General features: G+C 41.9%; 1 protein-coding gene across 14 annotated transcripts in view; it reads left to right on the forward strand.

Moving 5' to 3' along the window:
• Nucleotides 1-3374: 3374 nt before the first annotated feature.
• BCAS3 (BCAS3 microtubule associated cell migration factor) overlaps nt 3375-18483 on the forward strand; it is a 361836-nt gene continuing 346727 nt past the window's right edge. For 10 of the 14 annotated variants that reach the window (XM_061470535.1, XM_061470530.1, XM_061470533.1 and 7 more), the window contains exons 1-5: nt 3398-3516; nt 4835-4922; nt 7724-7778; nt 9678-9753; nt 11603-11709. In XM_061470535.1, coding sequence (XP_061326519.1) covers nt 4852-4922; nt 7724-7778; nt 9678-9753; nt 11603-11709 — 309 coding nt within the window. In that variant the 5' untranslated portion in view covers nt 3398-3516; nt 4835-4851. Of the gene's footprint in view, nt 3517-4834; nt 4923-7723; nt 7779-9677; nt 9754-11602; nt 11710-18483 lie in introns of those variants that run through there. The other 4 variants (XM_061470541.1, XM_061470542.1, XM_061470543.1 and 1 more) reach the window with 3 other exon arrangements.

Below are 18483 nucleotides of genomic sequence, written 5' to 3' on the forward strand. Positions count from 1 at the left end.
CTTTATACGGAATGTTTAACTGTAGCAATGTATAACCTGCATTATTTTTACTAATGGGGAAGTAAAAGGCCGGTGTTTTATGCTGATGGGTGGTTATTTATAGCATCTAATTCTTTACTGCTGGAACAATAAAACACGGGTTGAAATCAGGGCTGCTCTCTCTCTGTGTTACCATGGTTACAGAAATCCTAGGGGGAAGCATGAGCCTTCTGAAAATGTGGATTTCTCTTTCACCCATCCTGTGAACGCAGCACCATCGTGCAGGGTGGGAGGAACAGTCTGTGCAGGTAAGATCCTTCAGGGATTTCATTCTTGGTCTATGGGATGTACCTCACAGCTCAGTGTAAGTTTTGCTATAAGTGATGTTGAAATGATACACCATAAACGTGGGGAGGCCACAGGGATAAGACAGCTGTATGTGCTTACCTTGCAGTGGTCTTTGCAATGAACTCAGTATTGTCTGATTGCAGTTTGATGACATTCAACCTTTTAAAGATGACTGGTCACAATAAAGATGTGAGTATAATGCAGTGATTAGGTACCTGTATTGCTGCTTAGGATGTCCATAAAAGACTATAGCAAATTTCCCAGGTTTATTGCTCTGCGTAGAAGCAAAATACAAATCTCCATCAAGTTCTGCTGCACTTAAACGTGTGCCTCATCCTCCTGCATTTCTCACCACAGTTCTAGTCTTGGGCTCCTCTGACCCTAACTGTTCTATGATTCTGTAGTGAATGCTCCATCCCTGGTGGTGTTCAAGGCCAGGTTGGACAGAGCCTTGGGTGGCATGGTTTAGTGTGAGGTGTCGGGGGTTGGAACTGGATGATCTTAAGGTCCTTTCCAACCCTTACTATTCTATGATTCTACGTTGTTTTTTCCTCCCCTTTTAATAAACCAAAACCCTACAGCGTCCCTGTAGTAAAACCAGTCTGAGTTACACCAGCTTTCTACTTGATCCTTGTGAAGTGAAGCTCCAACATGTGCAGTTCTCCATCATCGAGACGCTGGCAGTGCATGGCCTCCAAAAGTAATACGTAAATAAAAATCACTATTGTTGGTTGGTTTGTTGGGGTTTGTTTTCCTGTGGGGCAACAACAGTGGGGACTTCTCTTCCTGTTTCATGTTTTCTTCAGTCTAAAGGAGTGAGTAGCAGTTCCTGTGTTCTGAAAGCAGGCACATTGGGAAGCAGTGTGCCATGCTATGCTCCTCAGGTGTTCATTTTAGACATCATTCATTCATGGCTTGACTTCGCAAACGAAGATTTGGGAAGGGCTTTACCCACACTTACTACAAGGGCGCTGATGACTAAAAAGGCCAATGTGAGGTAGGCAAATCCGGCTGGAAAAAGCACAGTGAAAGGTCTCCTTGGGTGGTACAGGCGGGGCGTGATTCTTTCTGTGTTGTCTTTTCTCCTTGAGACTAGTTCTGCCTGAGTTCTCAAAGGAGCCAGCGGCATTATGTATGGTGTGTCTCCAAGCCTCCCCATTGGAGGCCAAGGTGGACCACTGAGGGTAGTCAATATGGCCAAGGCTAAGGTGGTGTTTCAGGGAGTCCTTATATCTTTGGGGCACTTCTCTTGCGGCAACCGGTGGCAAGTTCACTGTAAAACACGATCTTAGGGAGGCGGTGATCCTTCATCCTAGAGACATGCCCTGCCCAGTGCAGCTGCAATTTCAGCAATGTGGCCTCCATGCTGGTGACTCCTGCCTGTTTGAGGACAGTAACATTTGACACGTAGTCAGTCCAATGGATGTTTAGAATTGTATGGAGGCAGTGCTGATGAAAGCGTTCAAGGAGTCATAGAATAGGGTTGGAAAGGACCTTAAGATCATCAAGTTTCAACCCCCCTGCAATGGGCAGGGACACCTCACACTAAATCATATCACCCAAGGCCTCATCCAACCTGGCCTTGAACTGCCAGGGATGGAGCATTCACAACCTCCCTGGGCAACCCATCCCAGTGCCTCACCACCCTTACAGTAAAGAATTTCTTCCTTATATCCAATCTAAACTTCCCCTGTTTAAGTTTTAACCCGTTACCCCTTGTCCTGTCACTACAGTTCCTAATGAAGAGTCCATCCTCAGCATCCCTATAGCCCCCCTTCAGATACTGGAAGGCTGCTATGAGGTCTCCATCAGCTTTTCTTCTCCAGGCTGAACAGCCCCAACTTTCTCAGCCTGTCTTCATACAGGAGGTGCTCCAGTCCCTGAGCATCCTCATGGCCTCCTCTGGACTTGTTCCAACAGTTCCATGTCCTTTTTATGTTAAGGACACCAGAACTGCACACGATGCTCCAGGTGAGGTCTCACAAGAGCAGAGTGGAGGGGCAGGATCACCTCCTTTGACCTGCTGGTCACGCTCCTTTTGATGCAGCCCAGGACACGGTTGGTTTCTGGGCTGCAAGTGCACACTGAAGCTGGCTCATGTTCATTTCCTCATTGGCCAGCACCCCCAAGTCCTTCTCCACAGGGCTGCTCTGAATCTCTTCTCTGCCCAACCTGTAGCTGTGCCTGGGATGGCCCCGACCCAGGTGTAGGACCTTGCACTTGGCATGGTTAACCTTCATGAGGTTGGCATCAGCCCACCTCACAAGCGTGTCAGGGTCCCTCCGGATGGCATGAGTAGCAGGTGATGACAGTAGATGACCCATGATTCAGACCCATGTAAAAGAGTAGACAGTACAATAGCTCTATAGACACTAATCTTTGTACTTTTCTTCAGGTGTTTACTGCACCAGACTCTTACAGAGTTTTCCCAAGGCTCTGTATGCCTTTGCTGTTCTGTTGTCTATCAATCGTGTCATCTGTGGTTACAGGATGGTTTGGGTTGGAAGGGACCTTAGAGCTCATCCAGTTCCAGGGACCCCTTCCACTAGAGCAGCTTGCTCCAAGCCCCTGTGTCCAACCTGGCCTTGAACACTGCCAGGGATGGGGCAGCCACAGCTTCTCTGGGCACCCTGTGCCAGCGCCTCAGCACCCTCACAGGGAAGAGCTTCTGCCTAAGAGCTCATCTCAGTCTCCCCTCTGGCAGGTTAAAGCCATTCCCCTTGGCCTGTCCCTACAGGCCCCGCCCCCGCCGCTGCGTCACCGCGCACGGCGGCGCGCGGGAAGTAAACACCGCGCGCTGGGCGGGGCCTTCCCCGCCAAATCTGCGCGTGACTGCGCATCGGCCCGCGGCCCCGCCCCCGCCCACGTGCGCGGGACCGGCGCGGAGGCTCTCGCGAGATCCGGATGTAAACAAAGCTGCGGGGCGGGCTCGGGGGGGGGGGGGGGGGGTGTGTGTGTAGCGCCCGCCGCCTTCGGCCGCCTCAGCCGAGCTTAGAGCGCAGCCGCCGCCGTGTCCTCTGCGTCCCGCCCACCGCTGTGGGAGCGGAGCCGGGGATTGGCCGGCAGCCGGCAGCAGCCCGCCTTCGGGGCTGTCTGATTGGCTATCCGCGCGCCGTGCGCTGGGTGTCATTCCCCGTGGGGACCCCAAACACTGTCAGTGCGGCGCCGGGCGGAGGGCAGCGGCGGCAGGTGAGGGCGCGCTGGGCGGGAGCGCGGCCCGCGCCCCTTGCGCTGAGCCCGGGGCCGGGAGCGCTGAGGCGGGGCCGCGCTCCAGGGGCGCTCTGCGGCCGGCTCTGAGGGGGAGCGCGGGGATGAGAGGCCGGGCAGTGGCCGGGGCGCTGAGGGGAGGAGGCGGGGGGGGAGGCAGCGCGGGCCCTGAGGGAGCCCCCGGCAGCGGGCGGGGAGCGTCCGTCGGGTCTCGGCGCCTGCCCGAATGGCCGCGGCCTGATTCACGGGGCGGCGGTCGGGGTAGAGGCCGGTCCGGTTGGGGTGTTTTGCTTCTTGGAGTTGCTCAACAGCGGGCGGCTGAGGGTGCCTGGGGCCTCCCGGCCGCCGGCGTCCTGGGGCCGGGGCTCACGCCCGCGGGAGGGCTCGCCTCGGCCCGGCAGCTTCGCCGGTGCTCGGGGCTGTTGTGCAGGTGACAGCGGTCCTGGCTGAGGGGCGGGCCGGGGCACTGGCTGGGCTGAGGTACAGTGTGAAGGGATATTACGCGCTGTTTTGTCTCTTGGGGTTGCTTGGCTTGTGTGTTAAGCTTCAGGTGTGTTGCTGAAGGTGGTGTTATTCATTTCTGTGGGGCTAAGTGCCTTACTTAAAGAGGTGCCCAAAGGTGGACTGATGCTGATAGCGTATTTCTCTCACTTCATGTACTGGTTCTTCGTTTGGAGTAGGGCAGGATAACAGGGTGGGTGGAGAGGTGTCTGCGATCTGTGATGCTTCTCAACTGTTTTTTGCCTTTAAAACTGTTAGGCTGAGTTTTCACATGGAGAACAGAAGCGTGAAGCAGAACTTGAAGATGGTACAAAAAGCAGACATGAAAAAGAAGTAGAATGTGTTCCATCACACTTTTCATGTTAGCTTCAATGTAACCCATTGTCAAGAGTACAACAGACTGCAGTTATGATTTGCATTATTTTTATATAACTATTTTATAACACAACAGCTTATTAGTCTTGAATAGTGGTGCTGATAACTGCTGATTATCAGCAAGTACCGGTGCCGCTGTTGTTAATGTACGGTTTGAAGAAAACTTTCAGCTTCATCACGCAGGTCTGTGTTGGTTTTGCTTTCACGTGCATTGCAGGAGCTGTAGTGATTGAGGTACTGCAAAAAGAAGTGATTTGCTTGGGATTCATTTTGTTTTTTTGTTTTAAAGCGCTGTAAAGCAGCTGTAAACCCACCCTACCTCTTTCCTCTAGAGGTTTTTACCATCCCAAAGAGTATGTCAAGAACCAGCGTGATCAACAATCCTGCTACAAATCATTGTTAAAAAGCAATGTGTTTCTTACAGGTACCTGTGAAGACACAATGGCGACAGAGTCCCCGCGCCGCCCCAGCCGCTGCACCGGAGGAGTGGTGGTTCGTCCACAAGCTGTCACGTAAGCGCCTTCTAGAAGAGTAGCCCTGGCTTGAAATTGGCTTTGTTTAGTGGTAGAAGAAGGCCCTAGCCTGGACTTTCTTTCAGAGCCAGCTGTGAGGGTGCGAGTCGATCATGTGGGTTCATTGTATTGAGTATATTCCACTAAAATAAACTGATGTTGCATTCCTGTGTCCCAGGACTGTGCAGCTCAAACTGTCTCTGTAAATGGGATACTTCTCACTTCTACACCAAAACCTGCAAAGTTGTACGTTTTAAAAAGGAAGACATTGCAATGTTTTGGGTTTTTTACACAATTTTACTTGCTGTGCAAACATCTCTCTTCCTGCAGGTCAGTGATCGCAAGCTTCTTCCTTAGGTTAGGAGGAATATGCATAGTATCTTCCTTTGTTGCTGTTCTAATCGTACCTTGTCACAGGGGTGGATGTATTAAAACACACAAGCCTTTCATTAAAGTCCTTCAGTAAACAGAATTGTGGATTCTAGTTTTTATTTGTGTTTTTACTTACGAGAACAAAGCCAAGAGCAAAGGAAGAAGCTACTTCTCTCCACTCAGAGTGTATAGGAGACCATGTTTTTGCTTTGGCATCCTTTATTTTTGTTGTGTTCACATGAAAATACTTTCATGGCAAAAGAGCTTAGTAGGAGAGCCCAGAAGATTTATGGTCTTGTCTCTGTCTAAGGATCTTTGTAGCAGTTTTTCTTTTGTCCTGGGGATGTTTATACTGCTGAGCTGTTGCTGCAAAATGGCACCATATTGTAGTGTTCACTTGTGCCATCGGTTTTAGCAGCTGTTAGTTTGCCCTGGAGAAGGCTGTGTATTTCGAAATCAAAATTCTTTTCAGTTTTACTAGGGAGCACAAGAAACCAACTGTCATAACACAGAAAGTTGTGTTAGAGGTTTGTCTTACAGCCACGTGGTAGAGTAAGCTTTTATTTTTACTGTTGCAGAACTGCTCAACAAAGGCATTTCTGTTTGTAATGACCTTTTCTTCAAAATACACTTTAAGATATGATACTAGAAAACCACTGTAAGAATGAAATTACCTGTTCTTTTTGTTTGTTAAATATGGTGGCTTGTGTTTGAGGTGCATCTTTTTATCTCAGAAATTTCAGTCTTTCTGATGAGAGCTTCTGTATGTGGAGCAGCATTCCACCAGTTATCTTAAGCTCCTACATTCTTACTAAGGGAAGATGCACTTTTTTTTTTTTAGTAGGTTTTATTGTTATTTTGGTCATTTTGAAGCACTTTAAATGTACTTTCCTGGAAGTTTCTCAACTTTAGGAGAGATTTAGTGTATATACACTGAATAAAACATTTCCTGAACATCAGCTTGGTTTCAAGATGTACTTGGGGGGAGCAAAAAAGTTATTTCCTGAGGTGAAGGATGACGACAGTGTGACTCTTGCTGGTAGGCATTTGCATGAGAACTTCAAATGCTGTTTAATACCATACCATACCTATAGACAAGTGTTACTGCTGGGTAATAAAGGGCTCTCAAGGTGTACAAAGACAGTGTTGGTGACCTACATAAATCAAAGAAGAATCAGCACTAGAAACCACAGCTCATTTACAAGGCCTCAGTGTAAAGCAGTGAAACACACTTTGGTGCAGTAATCCTTGGATTTTTGAACAGAATTGAGTTTTGTCATGAGTTAGACTAAGCTTTCTAAAATATAAAACTTTGTTTTAGAAGAGGAATCAACCAGTTTACCTGATCCAGCTGTTGCAGCTTTTGACTTGAAATATCTCCTTTATTGCTGTGTATAGGACAGAGTACTTCATTCTCAAATACTAAACACCAATTTTTATTAAAAGAATATTGCACAGCACAGTATCAGAGAGCATGAAGAAATCATAGGTACCTTTGGACATCAAGACTTGAGATTTCCTGGTTTATGTTTTTAATTTCTTTCTATGACAAATCTTGTGTTAGCACAGAAAAAAATACTACCAATAGGAAAAATCAATTTTGGGGCTGCCACAGCCTTTGCCTAAAGAGTTTGGGCTTTTTAAATTGCCTCAAGGCTTGATGAAGATAGTTCTTGTTGTGAACATGTTTCAGTATTGCTCACCACAGAAAGCACAAACTTGTTGCATAGTTTTGACACTGTCTGATAGAGTCAGCCCAGGTTGTATATTGCTCAGCAGTTACACAAGAGACTGACCACTTATGTACGGATAAGCTTATAAAAGCATTAGTTTAAATCTATCACAACAAATGTATCTTGCACTAGATGCTCTTCTAAATCGTTGCTTCTAATGAACTTCCAAGAAGGAATAAGCTTCCCAAGCTATAAAATCTTATCTGAAAATCCCTCTCTTTACTATTCTTAGTTAGGTTTTTACTCCATCTCCTGTCCCCAAGTGGTACCATTTAGTTCAGCATTATACATAATGCATCTGAGGTCTTAAAGTTTACTTGCCCCGAAAGGAGAACTTCAGCCGTTGGCGTAAGGCTTCGTCTTCATGTTGTAATAGCCAAATCAAGTAGAAAAATAAGGAAGTATAATTTCCAAATGCCTGCTGTACTTCTCTGATGTGGAGAGCATGGTTTCTTTCTTGCTTCTTGTGTTTTATACATTCCCCCCAAGCGGTTATTTCATAAACAGGTATCACTTAGCTTTTTACACACCTTCAGGCCCTGTTTATCAGAGTGTTTGGCAGTATGTGAAGTAACTGTATTGCATGCTTTTTCCTTTGCTCTAAAGATTATCCGTGTTTTCTCTGCTGACATGTCTTATGTATTCATGACCGCTTTGAGTTTCAGTGATAGTTGGAATTCTCCTTCTGTTTTCAAGGGAACAGTCGTACATGGAAAGTGTTGTTACGTTTCTTCAAGATGTTGTGCCACAGGTACGTGAAGATCTTTCAGACTGTTTTTTTTGGTGTACAAAGCAGTTGAAGTGTGTGTCAGGGGGGACCAGAATATTGAAAAACCAAAGCCAGATCTTGTAGTGTTTTTGAACGTGGATCTTGAGACCAGTTTTTGAAAGTGTTGACTATCTGAAGATTGGTCTTCCTCTGATGGGTGATAATTAACATAGCCACATAAAAGTTAAAGAATTGCACTATAAACAGCAGGAAGAAGATTGCAGCCTTCTCCTGTGGTAGTTTTGGTGGTAGAGTAGCTGGTGAGGGAGAGACTGGACGTATTACTTACTCTGCCTCCTGCAAATATGTTTTCTTCTGGGTTGTAGTTGGAAACCTATGAATGGCTGGGTTGGTGTTGGAAAAACTTGGTAGGCACCCTGTGTCACCCCAGCTTTTATCATTGGCTGAAAAGGAGAAAGTTTCCTTTGCCTCCTTTACTCCCTCTTTTTTTTGGTCTTCTTAACTTGTCTTGGAATGTGCTGGCTTCTGTGGAACTGTGGAGCTCTGGCGATCCCATCATTCCCCAGCGTGATGAGTCCTGCTAATCAGGAGTCCTCACTCTGCTTTGTTCAATTTAATTTCGTTTTATTTTTAATTTCTGGGCTCCTCCTCTCTAGAGAATAACACTGATGCTGTGGGTCATAGTTTCACAGGCGGCAGCAGCATGAAACTGGATTGGTCACTTCTTATTGTCCATAGGCCTCCTGGTAGCAGAGAGAAACTAGTTTTGTTCTGTTACTCTTTGGGAAAGCTGTAGTCTGTAGTGGAGGAGTGCTGCAGCTAATTGTAGCTTCAGGAAACTGTCTTGGTTCTTGGTTACTTACGGATTTCCTCAGTAGTAATATAAAAGAAATTCCCCTCACTGATGCACATTTGTGAAATGTATTTTGGACTCATGGTCAAAATTAAAAATAGTCAAAACTTTCATGTAAAAGTTTGCTGCGTTCCACACATGCCCCCGTTTTTCCCATCTGTAGTTAGAAGACACAGTCTGTGTTTTATTTTACAAATCAGTTTGCCTGGGAAGCATGGAATGTGATTTGTTTTGAAAAGTAATACCCACACTTACTTTTTAAATTTGTATTTTTAGTTCATGTTATTGCCTTTCTGGCATGTATAAAGTTATTATACAAGCTCTTTTCATATTTAATCCAAAATACTGCCCAGTATTTTGTTATAATTAATTTGGAAACAGTGGTATTTCTACTGTAGCTCACGTTTTTACTACCACAGCTTCTCCTGAGAACTGTAAAGCCTGCAATTTAGAAACATTTCAAGTCTTCTTCAAAGTTTCTTTGTGTATGGCATCTTTTTATGGGAATCTGTACAGCCCGAACTGTGACATGGAATTCTACTGGAATTACAGTTTATTCTCTTTTAAATGGCTATATTAAAGATGTCACAAATATAAGTAAAACATCTCAATAAAATATAAACTGTGTAGTAAACATCTCTTTCTTTTCTCAGTCTTCCTTAAAAAGCTTTTAAGTGAATTAAAGAGAATTTCGAAAGTAAAAATGCCTCACATGACAACCTCTAACTACTACAGCTAAAGGTTGTAGGAGCTGCTGTGTTTTGGCTTGACTAAATTGCTGTAACTTGCATGGCATTTCTAACCTGCTCCAGAAGACTTATTGTTACATATGTCTTGTCATTTCCACATTAGTAAGTGATGTTACGCTTGTTGAGTTATATTTAGCATGGTTTATGTTGATCATAGAACCATTCAGCTTTGAAGCAAAACCTCCCAGCAGTACTGGTGGCAAAAAGATACACGCATCTCTGTTTTTCTTTTTTAACTTAGATTCTCTCTATGGTCTACAGAGGGAGAAAAAAAAGATATTAAACTTTCTTATTTCAACCCTTTTGGTTTTTGTCCAGGCCTACAGCGGAACCCCACCAGCAGAAGAAAAGGAGAAGATAATTTGGGTCAGATTTGAAAATGCAGATTTAAATGGTATGGCTTCATTTTCTCTCAGTTATATTTGTGGTATTTGGGTCTATGTACAGTAATTTCAGTCAGCTTTATCAATAAGCTTTGTTGACTCAAAATTAAGTGTTTAATTTCACTGTTCTAGATACACTGAATTCTCGGTGAATAGCTGCACTTTTGTCCGTTATCAGCCAAACAGAACATATAGATCTTCTGGTTTCATTAACTCAGATTAATTTGTGCTTAGGAAGAGGGGTAAATTAAAAAAAAAATCAATTTTAGTCTAACAAAGCATAGAATGGAATTTATTTAATCTACTGATTGATTTAAAAGCCACATTATCTAACTGTGAAACCAGTTCAGGTCCCAGATACATTTTCAGTGGTGTGATTTTAGAGTAACCAAGAAAGGAAGAGCAGTTGAGTAAAGGGAGCAGCAGATTCCATGACTTTTTTCAGGGAAATAATAGAGCAAAGCCACTAAATATTCTTAACATGTAACTTGTTTATCACTTCCAGTGTATCTTAATGAATCATCAGCAAAGACTTTGTGCAGAAAACAGGTCTCCAACCTTTTTAAGAGAGAATGGTGATTGCTACAAGCTGCTGCTGAGAGTATCAAGTAGATCCCAACTTAAGATGGGAGCTGTTTTACCTGTCTGTCCCAGTTAGCTTGTTCTGAATAAGGAAGTTAGGGACTGAATGGGAGGTGGTTGAATGCTGCTATCAGGTAATTGCTTCTTGAATTAACTGATGAACTATGGGACCTGCCTTCTGGAGAATGCTGTATTTAAGTCTTCCAGCAAATTGCCGTTTCTTATCTACCATCTTATTTTCCTGTCTAGAGCTCTATGGTAAAGGCTCATTCTGGTCTCAGAGGAAGTAGTAGTACCATAGCTAGAGCTGTGATGGGGAATTTTCAACCTTTCCAAGGGTTATTAGGGAAGATTACGTGTTTTCTAGCTGTTGAAATGGCACAGAGGCTGGCAGTTCATAAATTCGTGGTTATTAGAACTAGAAAAGACTTGTCAACCTGTACAAGGCATTATGTCCAGCTTTGGGCTGGTTAAGGTTTGTTTGTGGGTTTGTTTTCCTCATATGTTTGGTTTTTAAAAAAATCTCAGGCATTCCCTCTTCAGGTTCTTTCCTAGCGTATAACAAAAACTCTTCAGAGTGTTCTTCAGAATCCTTCATATTCTGTTTAAGTTTACTTCTACGCAGCCTAATCTGTTTGGGCCTGAATATATCCTCTTTCACCATCCTAAATACTTCCTCTCTTTGTTTCATGCTCCTGTGCTTGCAGTGAGCTTCTGTTCATTCTGTCATGGTTGAAAATGTATCTTTAGAGAGTTTTACTCAGGAAAAGCTTAATATTTGTGATGGTGATGATTATGGCCTTTAGCACTCTTCTTCCTCGGGATTTTCTTCTTTTGTTAAGGTTGATGTAAAGATTAATTGTAGAGTATCTAGAAGTAGTTTTGCCCAGTCTATGAATTTCTAATTTCTGTATTTGTTCATGTTTGTTTTGTTGGTCTTTTGCAAATTGTGCTCTATTTGAAAAGTTTGCCATTAGTCATTTGAGAAGGAATTACAGAAGGTTTTGGGGTATTCAGAGACAACCCATAATGTCATCCAGAATATTTTTCTCCATTTAAAATTGTAGTGCTTTTTAACCTCTTTGTGAAACTTCAACAAATGTTGTGTTTGCCTAAAAGAATATACTTCAGTATTGTTCCTGCACACTATTTGAAACCATCTTGCTTGCTTTTACTTAATGACACCAGAAACATGCATTGAGAAAAGAGCATAACTGACATCAGCCATAGTTGATTCTAACCTACTAATAATGACTTTGATATTTACACTCAATTTAGATATATCAAGGAATATGGAGTTCCATGAAATACACAGCACCGGGACTGAACCACCGTTACTGCTGATGATTGGATACAGTGACGGAATGCAAGTCTGGAGCATACCTGTAAGTACAGAGTTCTGTGCCAGAGGCTTTTTTGTTTGTGATGTTCTGCTACTTTAATATTTTACTTCTAATTTTTCCTATCAAAGTAGAAAGATCCAACATTTACCATCGGTGTCATATGGTTTGTTTGCAATATGCTTATCTTAAGATTAATACTGAGCATGGATCAAACACTTGAATTCACTTAGCTTCAGATTTGAGGGCTTCCTACAAATTATTTCTGTTAAGTAAATTTTCAGAGTCTAAATGAAAGTAGTTCTTGACATCATGGAATAGTTTGTATCCCAGAAAGAACAGAAGTCGTTTTAAGATACAGAAAGGAATAAGGGCGGAGAAGTATGAAAAGAATTTGTTTGTCCCCTTAACACAAGTATGACAGTATTAATAGTATTTTACAATCACGTTTGTCATGTACATGATTTGCAATTTTAATTTTACTGAAGTCTGTGTGTGCATATGGGTTCGATTTCATGCTGTCATACACAGAACCTGCAGTTGGTGTTTCAGAGTGGTTTATGAGCACATGGTCTTAATTTGGGGGATTTCCCCCAAATTTCTCCAAACTAAAGAGTAAAGTTGAACACAGTAGGTTAGAAAATTCAAAAAAAAATAATTAAAAGTTGCTTATAACACCTTGTCCTTCAAAATAATGCAGAGAGGATGAAGCTCTTCCCCTTTGTGGAATACTTTGGTTTTGTAAGAAATGTGTATGTTTTTATAACTCTTTGGTTAGCTATGTACGATATGTTTATATACCAGTAGCTCAGTGTAATAGAAAATAATGTGAACTTGTACATCAAAAGTTAAATGGAGTTTCACTGAGTGTGGGAGAACTGGCTTTTCCCCTCTTGATTGCATGTTGTTAGCTGGAAATGAGGAACAAGAAACAAGCTGTTGAGCTTTTGCATTTGAAGGAGGGTTTAGAAATTGAGTGAGTATTTAGTAACATCGTACTAAAATTTAGGAGCTTTAATGAAAATTTAGGAACATTTTAACGAGAATATAGGAAATTTTATCTGATGGTATGTCCTGAGAAACTATATCTAATTGTAACTTTGGTGGCTTTATTTTTACTGAAGCAAGGCATATCTTTGGATCATTTATCTCCTTAGAGCAGAAGCGTGTATGAGGCAGCAAAGCTCGCTTGTTCACTCATCTTTTTCTTTTTAAATCGGCCTTTACCCTGGGCTTTGAATGACACTGAATACTAAGCATGGATTTCCAGTATGTGATTAGCTTTGCACACTATTTTGAAGGCTGCTCGGTTTTGTGTGAGTGTACAAATCGGGTTCAAGTGGTTCAGGAAGGCTTTGTTCTTGGACGTGTATTACAGAAAACAAACATTAGGTGTCACTAAGACACTGAGCTAAGAGAGACGATACAACTGCAGCAGTACCAGCGGTTACAGGCCAAATTGATCCATTAGTTAAGATAACTGTGAGTAGTCACATTGCCTTAAGCTAAAGAATTTTTGTAAACCGGCTTACTTTATCCTGCTGAAATGTTCTTATCCAATTGAACCTGTGTTTTCTGAAGAATTGTGCTGAAGTGCATTGTGCTGACATGGGGCTTGTCCTGGCCATGCTGTGATAAGAGCAGCTTTGTGTATAGATAGTTGTTTTTTTTTTCCTCTGTGTGTATGTAACATGCCCTTGCTCTGTGGTTAGGTGAGAGTTCTGTGTGTCCCTCGTAAGTGACTTTCTGTGTCCAAATGAAAGAGTGTCTCTGTCAGAGCTATCTGTATCAATGCCCTTGAGAAATGCTGTGTCAGATGGGATCTTACATGTATAAAGAAAGCAAGAATAAAAGAGAGCTTCAGTTCTTTGGTACATGAACAGATTACCTCGATGTAACCTGTTCTGCATTAACTGTCTGCATTTAAGCTTGTACTCCATGGTACAGTGCAGCAAACATGAAATTATGTGGTGGAGATGACTAACAAACAATGTATTAAACTACTTTGTTTTTCCTAGCTTATGTGTGCTTACTGATACTGTGAGCCAGGTAGTACAAGGTAGAGTACCTAGAAGGAAGGAACTGTTTGGGTTTGTAGGAGGGCTTTTTTCTTTCCTTCTTGTATTTGAATTAGCCACAAGTTCAGGCACAGAATACTTGATGTTACGTCCTTTTTCAATAGGACAGTACAGCCAGGTTGTCTTTTTTTAACCCTCAGTACGTTTCACTTTGTCATAATTCCCAGCTTGTGATAGCATTGAATACTTGAAGAAAAATAAGACAAGAAATTGCAAGGCACTTTCTCTTAGTGTGCTTCATTTTTTTTGCTGAGGTATTTTTAATAAGGGGGGGGGGAAGTCGAGTGAAATGATAAAAAATGCCAAATGTGGGGATATTTTACCATCCATCTTAACAATGTCAGCTGTAGAGATATTACATCACATTTTCAGCCTTTCATTTGTATATTCTGCAAAATTCTGAGGCCACATCCAGAGAGGTGCAGCTTTGATCTGGCAAGTTATATGTGTTAGTATAATTTCAGTGTTGGGATGGCTTCTTTGTTAGTAAGTTTATCCTGCATAGTTTCTCAGAATCGTCTTTAACATCAATTTGAAGTATCTTTTCAGAGCAGGATTTAAATATCCAAAAACTTGGGGGGGGACATAACTTGGTTTGGGATTTTTTTTTCATGTTGTTATTTTTCTGTCTCTTTTTTTTTTTTTTTCTGACTTAGTCTGAGTAAAATAAAACCTGGCAATTATGTGACTGACTTAATTTTTGGAGTTTGTTTGGTAACACTTTTTTGTGTCCTTTGGTATTATGCAGACTGTTCTTCTTGATCTTGCTGCATATTAAGCTTGTAATTAAGCACCATTATTCCAGTTAAGACTAAAAAAAACCCACATCTCTCTAGGTTAAAAACCTTTTAATCTGAAAAAGCAAAAATTTGACATTTATGTGAAAACCCACTCAATAAGGTTATTATCTCTAGCATTGTGCTTTTTATTCGTACAATTGAACCTCTATTCAGCACTTAATAAAGTAATGCATTGCAGGCAGTCCAGTTTGTGTCTGAGTGATTATGAAGTGTTTATGACAGCTTCTAAGCTGACACTCTCCGTAATGGTGTTACATTGACTTCTAAACACCTTTGCAGTCTGCCTCCAGGAGTGTGTGTCTCTTTGCAGTCTGAGTGGTTTCACATTAACATCTCCTTGGAGTAAGATCTTTGACTACAGAAGTGTTACTTGCAAATGGAAGATACCGTTAGGGCTGCTTCAAAGGACTGGAATAATGTTTGGACTGCTGGGTGCTGGGGTTTTGAAGTGCAGCGTCTAAATCTGTATTGCATAAGAAGCGGAAGGTGTCCATCCAAATGGCTTTTCTTTGATCTTTGTTTTGAAATGGGGGTGGGAAAGTTGGAAGTGTTCTTAAAATACGCCTCGCTAAGTGGGGAGAAAGCTGGGACTATACAAAAGTATGGCTGGAAGTTCCTATTTGATAATTGTGCAGTGTAGTTCTGTGTTTTATTTGGAATTTGTTTTTCCCTTGCTCCCAGTTTCATGTTTCAAATACAATTGGAACTGGTTTCTGCCTAATGTGGTTTCCAAGTATCTGTTCTAGATGTTCCTGTTGAGGGAAATGCATGTTGGCTGGTTTTGTGGCAGATAATTCTTTGTTTTGTTGTACGCTGGAAGTTTCAGAAGTAGAAAAATCATCTTAATTTAATGTTTTGTATTACAATTAAAAAAGAACAATCAAGTTTGCATTGAATAAAGTAGGAACTACCAGAGAGAACTTTTAATAACAAGTGCAGATGTCTACTTAGCACAGAAATACTTAAAGGCTGAGGTAAAACGAAATTGCCACAGACTGATGCGATGTGTCAGCCCATATGGAAGGTAGCTTCCTCGTGGAGGCCTCTGGAATGCAGAGGACTCAGTGGGCAAGGATGGCATCACACGCTGCCATTTCTCCACTGCCAGACCTTAAGTTTCTTTAAATGCTCCTGTCAGTAATACTTCCTAAGTTGTTAAAACTGCAGTTGTACAGCAGATGGTGTGTGTATGTGGATGTATAGATGGATGTATATGGCAAGACAGACATGCCAGTTCCATTTTGTTTTCTCAGCTATTCATCAAAAGCCCTGTCTGCTGGGGTTTTTCGGTGTGGTTGTCTTTGTAGTTCTTTCTCCTTTGTAACTCTTTTTCATTTTAGTGCTGGGAAAAGGACTACTCAGTTACACAGAGTAAGCTGCAATCCAGACCTCCTCCTGATGGAGGGTGCCGCTGTTAATGCTTGTATTAGCCACTTGCAAGAACATAGTAATGACCTAACCTAGTAACTGAAAAATGCCCATGGACTTTACAAAACATTTATGCAAATAATTTTCTGAGGCTTTGGGTTTTTTACATGGAAGATGCTGGTGGTGTGTAAGAAATGTGCTGGTTTTACGCTCATTAAGTGGCTGCAGAACTGTTGGAAGATTGTTGCATTTATTTATTAATTTAATTTTACTCATATCATACCCACCAGTTGCAAAAAAAGCACGTGCCACACTCTGCAAAACGCTGTGGTGAGATGTGTCAGAAGAGTCCAAACAGCATTTCATGTAGCTCCCCTTGGATGGGGTCAAAGCTAAGCCGAAGACTCATGAGGGGTGTTAGTACCTGTATTCTACCTCCTTCCAGCATTCTCTGTGTCATTCTTGTCTTTGTGCAGAAATGATTAAAACCAATGCAGAACTATCCCCCAAATCAGAATTTTGTAGGGAGCCTGCAGCCTGGTCATGCTAAAACTCCTCTAAATGTATGGCAGAGTGAGAATGTTGAGGAAACTGTAACCAAAACCATTTCTAAGCTGTCAGTGATTTTTAAGTTCACTTAGCGCTGTCATAATTTTAGGTGCTAGGTGCAGTTTCATACTTAATTCAGTCACTAGAGTGGACTGGAACATTCTTTTAGCATTTATATTCTTATAATCTCTAGACAATTAGAGCTGTTTTTTAATGAAAAAGCAGACTGTTAGAATTTCTAAACTAAAGTGATAAAATTTGGCCCTTTACTTACAGTCCTTCCTTCTTTTCTTAGTAGCAAGGGACTGGTAGTAATCTTTAACCCAATACAATTATATCACACAGTACTTTGTGGCAGGATCTGTCAGTTGCTTATTATCATAACATCATATCATGATATCTATATCATATTTAAAACATAAATCAGGTTATTATGACAACCTACCTCCTGATATCTTCCCAGTGCTCTGTGACAGCTTTCTAATATAAAAGCAGTTTCTATTCATACAGCTGCATGAGAGTTCAAGCATTGAGTTTTGAGCTCAATTTTGCTTCAGTTTGGTGTATGTTTGAGTTCTGTCTTTTTCTTTTCCCCCATGTGAAAACCATTTTCTATGGTTGGAAACTATTAGTTATCCTTAGTGTGAACAAAACTGCCTTTGTTCGTTATTTTTTGTGGGTGCAAACTGGTATGCTCCAAACAATAAAGCTCTGTCATCAAAAATTAACCAGCGCTCCAGATTTCTGCTCTGTCATATTCTAAGCAGTAGCTCAAGTCATCTGAGTGGAGGAGAGAGCTCTTCTTCATTTTCAATCTGTCACTAGTGGAAGAAAGTGATGAAGACTTCACTGGGGGCTGGGTTTCTGAATCAGTGTGTTCTTTGCTTGCAGCCTTCCATGTAGGTCTGGGGCTTGTGGTTTGATACGAGGCACTGGGAAAGCTGAAATATTCTATCAGACCAGCTTGGACCCGTCATTTTGGATTCACTCTTTCATAGAACGAGTACCTGAAGCTGCTTTTATAGCTTAATATTCAATTCTTGAAACCTGTTTGGAAATATTCTTGGCTTTTGAAATGGGAAAGAAAAACTTCTAAGAGCTTTGAAAGCTGCCACTGGGACTTGCTACTTCCCTGGATCAAATCCAAAATGGCAGCCACAGCCTAGTTTCTTCACAGGTGCTTTTTGAAGAATTTAGAGCTCTGTTTTCAATTCATGAAGTCTATTTATATTTTGTCTATGCTTATGAGACGGTGTAGCTCAGGGGACTGGTAATGGGATGTGGAGCCTTTTACTTCTACTTGCCAGCCCACATCTCACCCAAGCTGGCAGTGACAAAGTTGTTAGCCATTTAGCGGTGGGGCTGGGCTTCTCTTAAATGTAGTTCCTTGTCCCAGTTTAGTTCCTAGTGGAATAAGTGTCCCATTCACAGAAGAGATTGGCTCTCTATGTTGGCTGTCTCAGGAGTGAGATAAGGCTTGAACTGGCAGAAAGATCAGGCTATATAATCTTTCCACCCAGAAGATGGTGCTTTCAGTCAAAATTGATACATGTGGCCTCAGCAATGGCAATAAAGTTTTATGTTGTATATTGATAAATGAAGGGCATTAGCATTAACCACAGTTAATTCAGAATTTTATAAGACTGCAAATAGCAGAAGTTTCCAGTGGTAGTAGTGTTTTTGAAGAAGTTAATTACAAGTCAAAGAAAATCTTGAACTCTAAAGCTCTGCTGCATTTTTTCAATGCCAAGCAAACCAGAGGAACAACCAAGCTGTTATTAATTCATGGCATACAACAATGCCCAATGCCTTCTATGATTTCTTGTTTCTGTTAATGGTTGGGTGGCATCTTGTATTTTCTCTGCCGTGGAGTTGTATCTTAAGATTAGCTCTTTTTTTGTCTCCCAGGAACCAGCAACTGCAAAGTAACTGAGCTCTGCAGATGGCTGACGTTATCTGAATCTTTTCTTGCTTATTTCTTAGTTCTAAAAAGTTTCCCCTTTCCTGGAAAAAACAAGATCCTA

This window comes from Pezoporus flaviventris, unplaced genomic scaffold, assembly GCF_033815535.1.
Source record: "Pezoporus flaviventris isolate CSIRO_AGI_PZ_B2104156 unplaced genomic scaffold, CSIRO_AGI_Pfla_v1 ptg000063l, whole genome shotgun sequence".
NCBI classification, from domain to species: domain Eukaryota; kingdom Metazoa; phylum Chordata; class Aves; order Psittaciformes; family Psittacidae; genus Pezoporus; species Pezoporus flaviventris.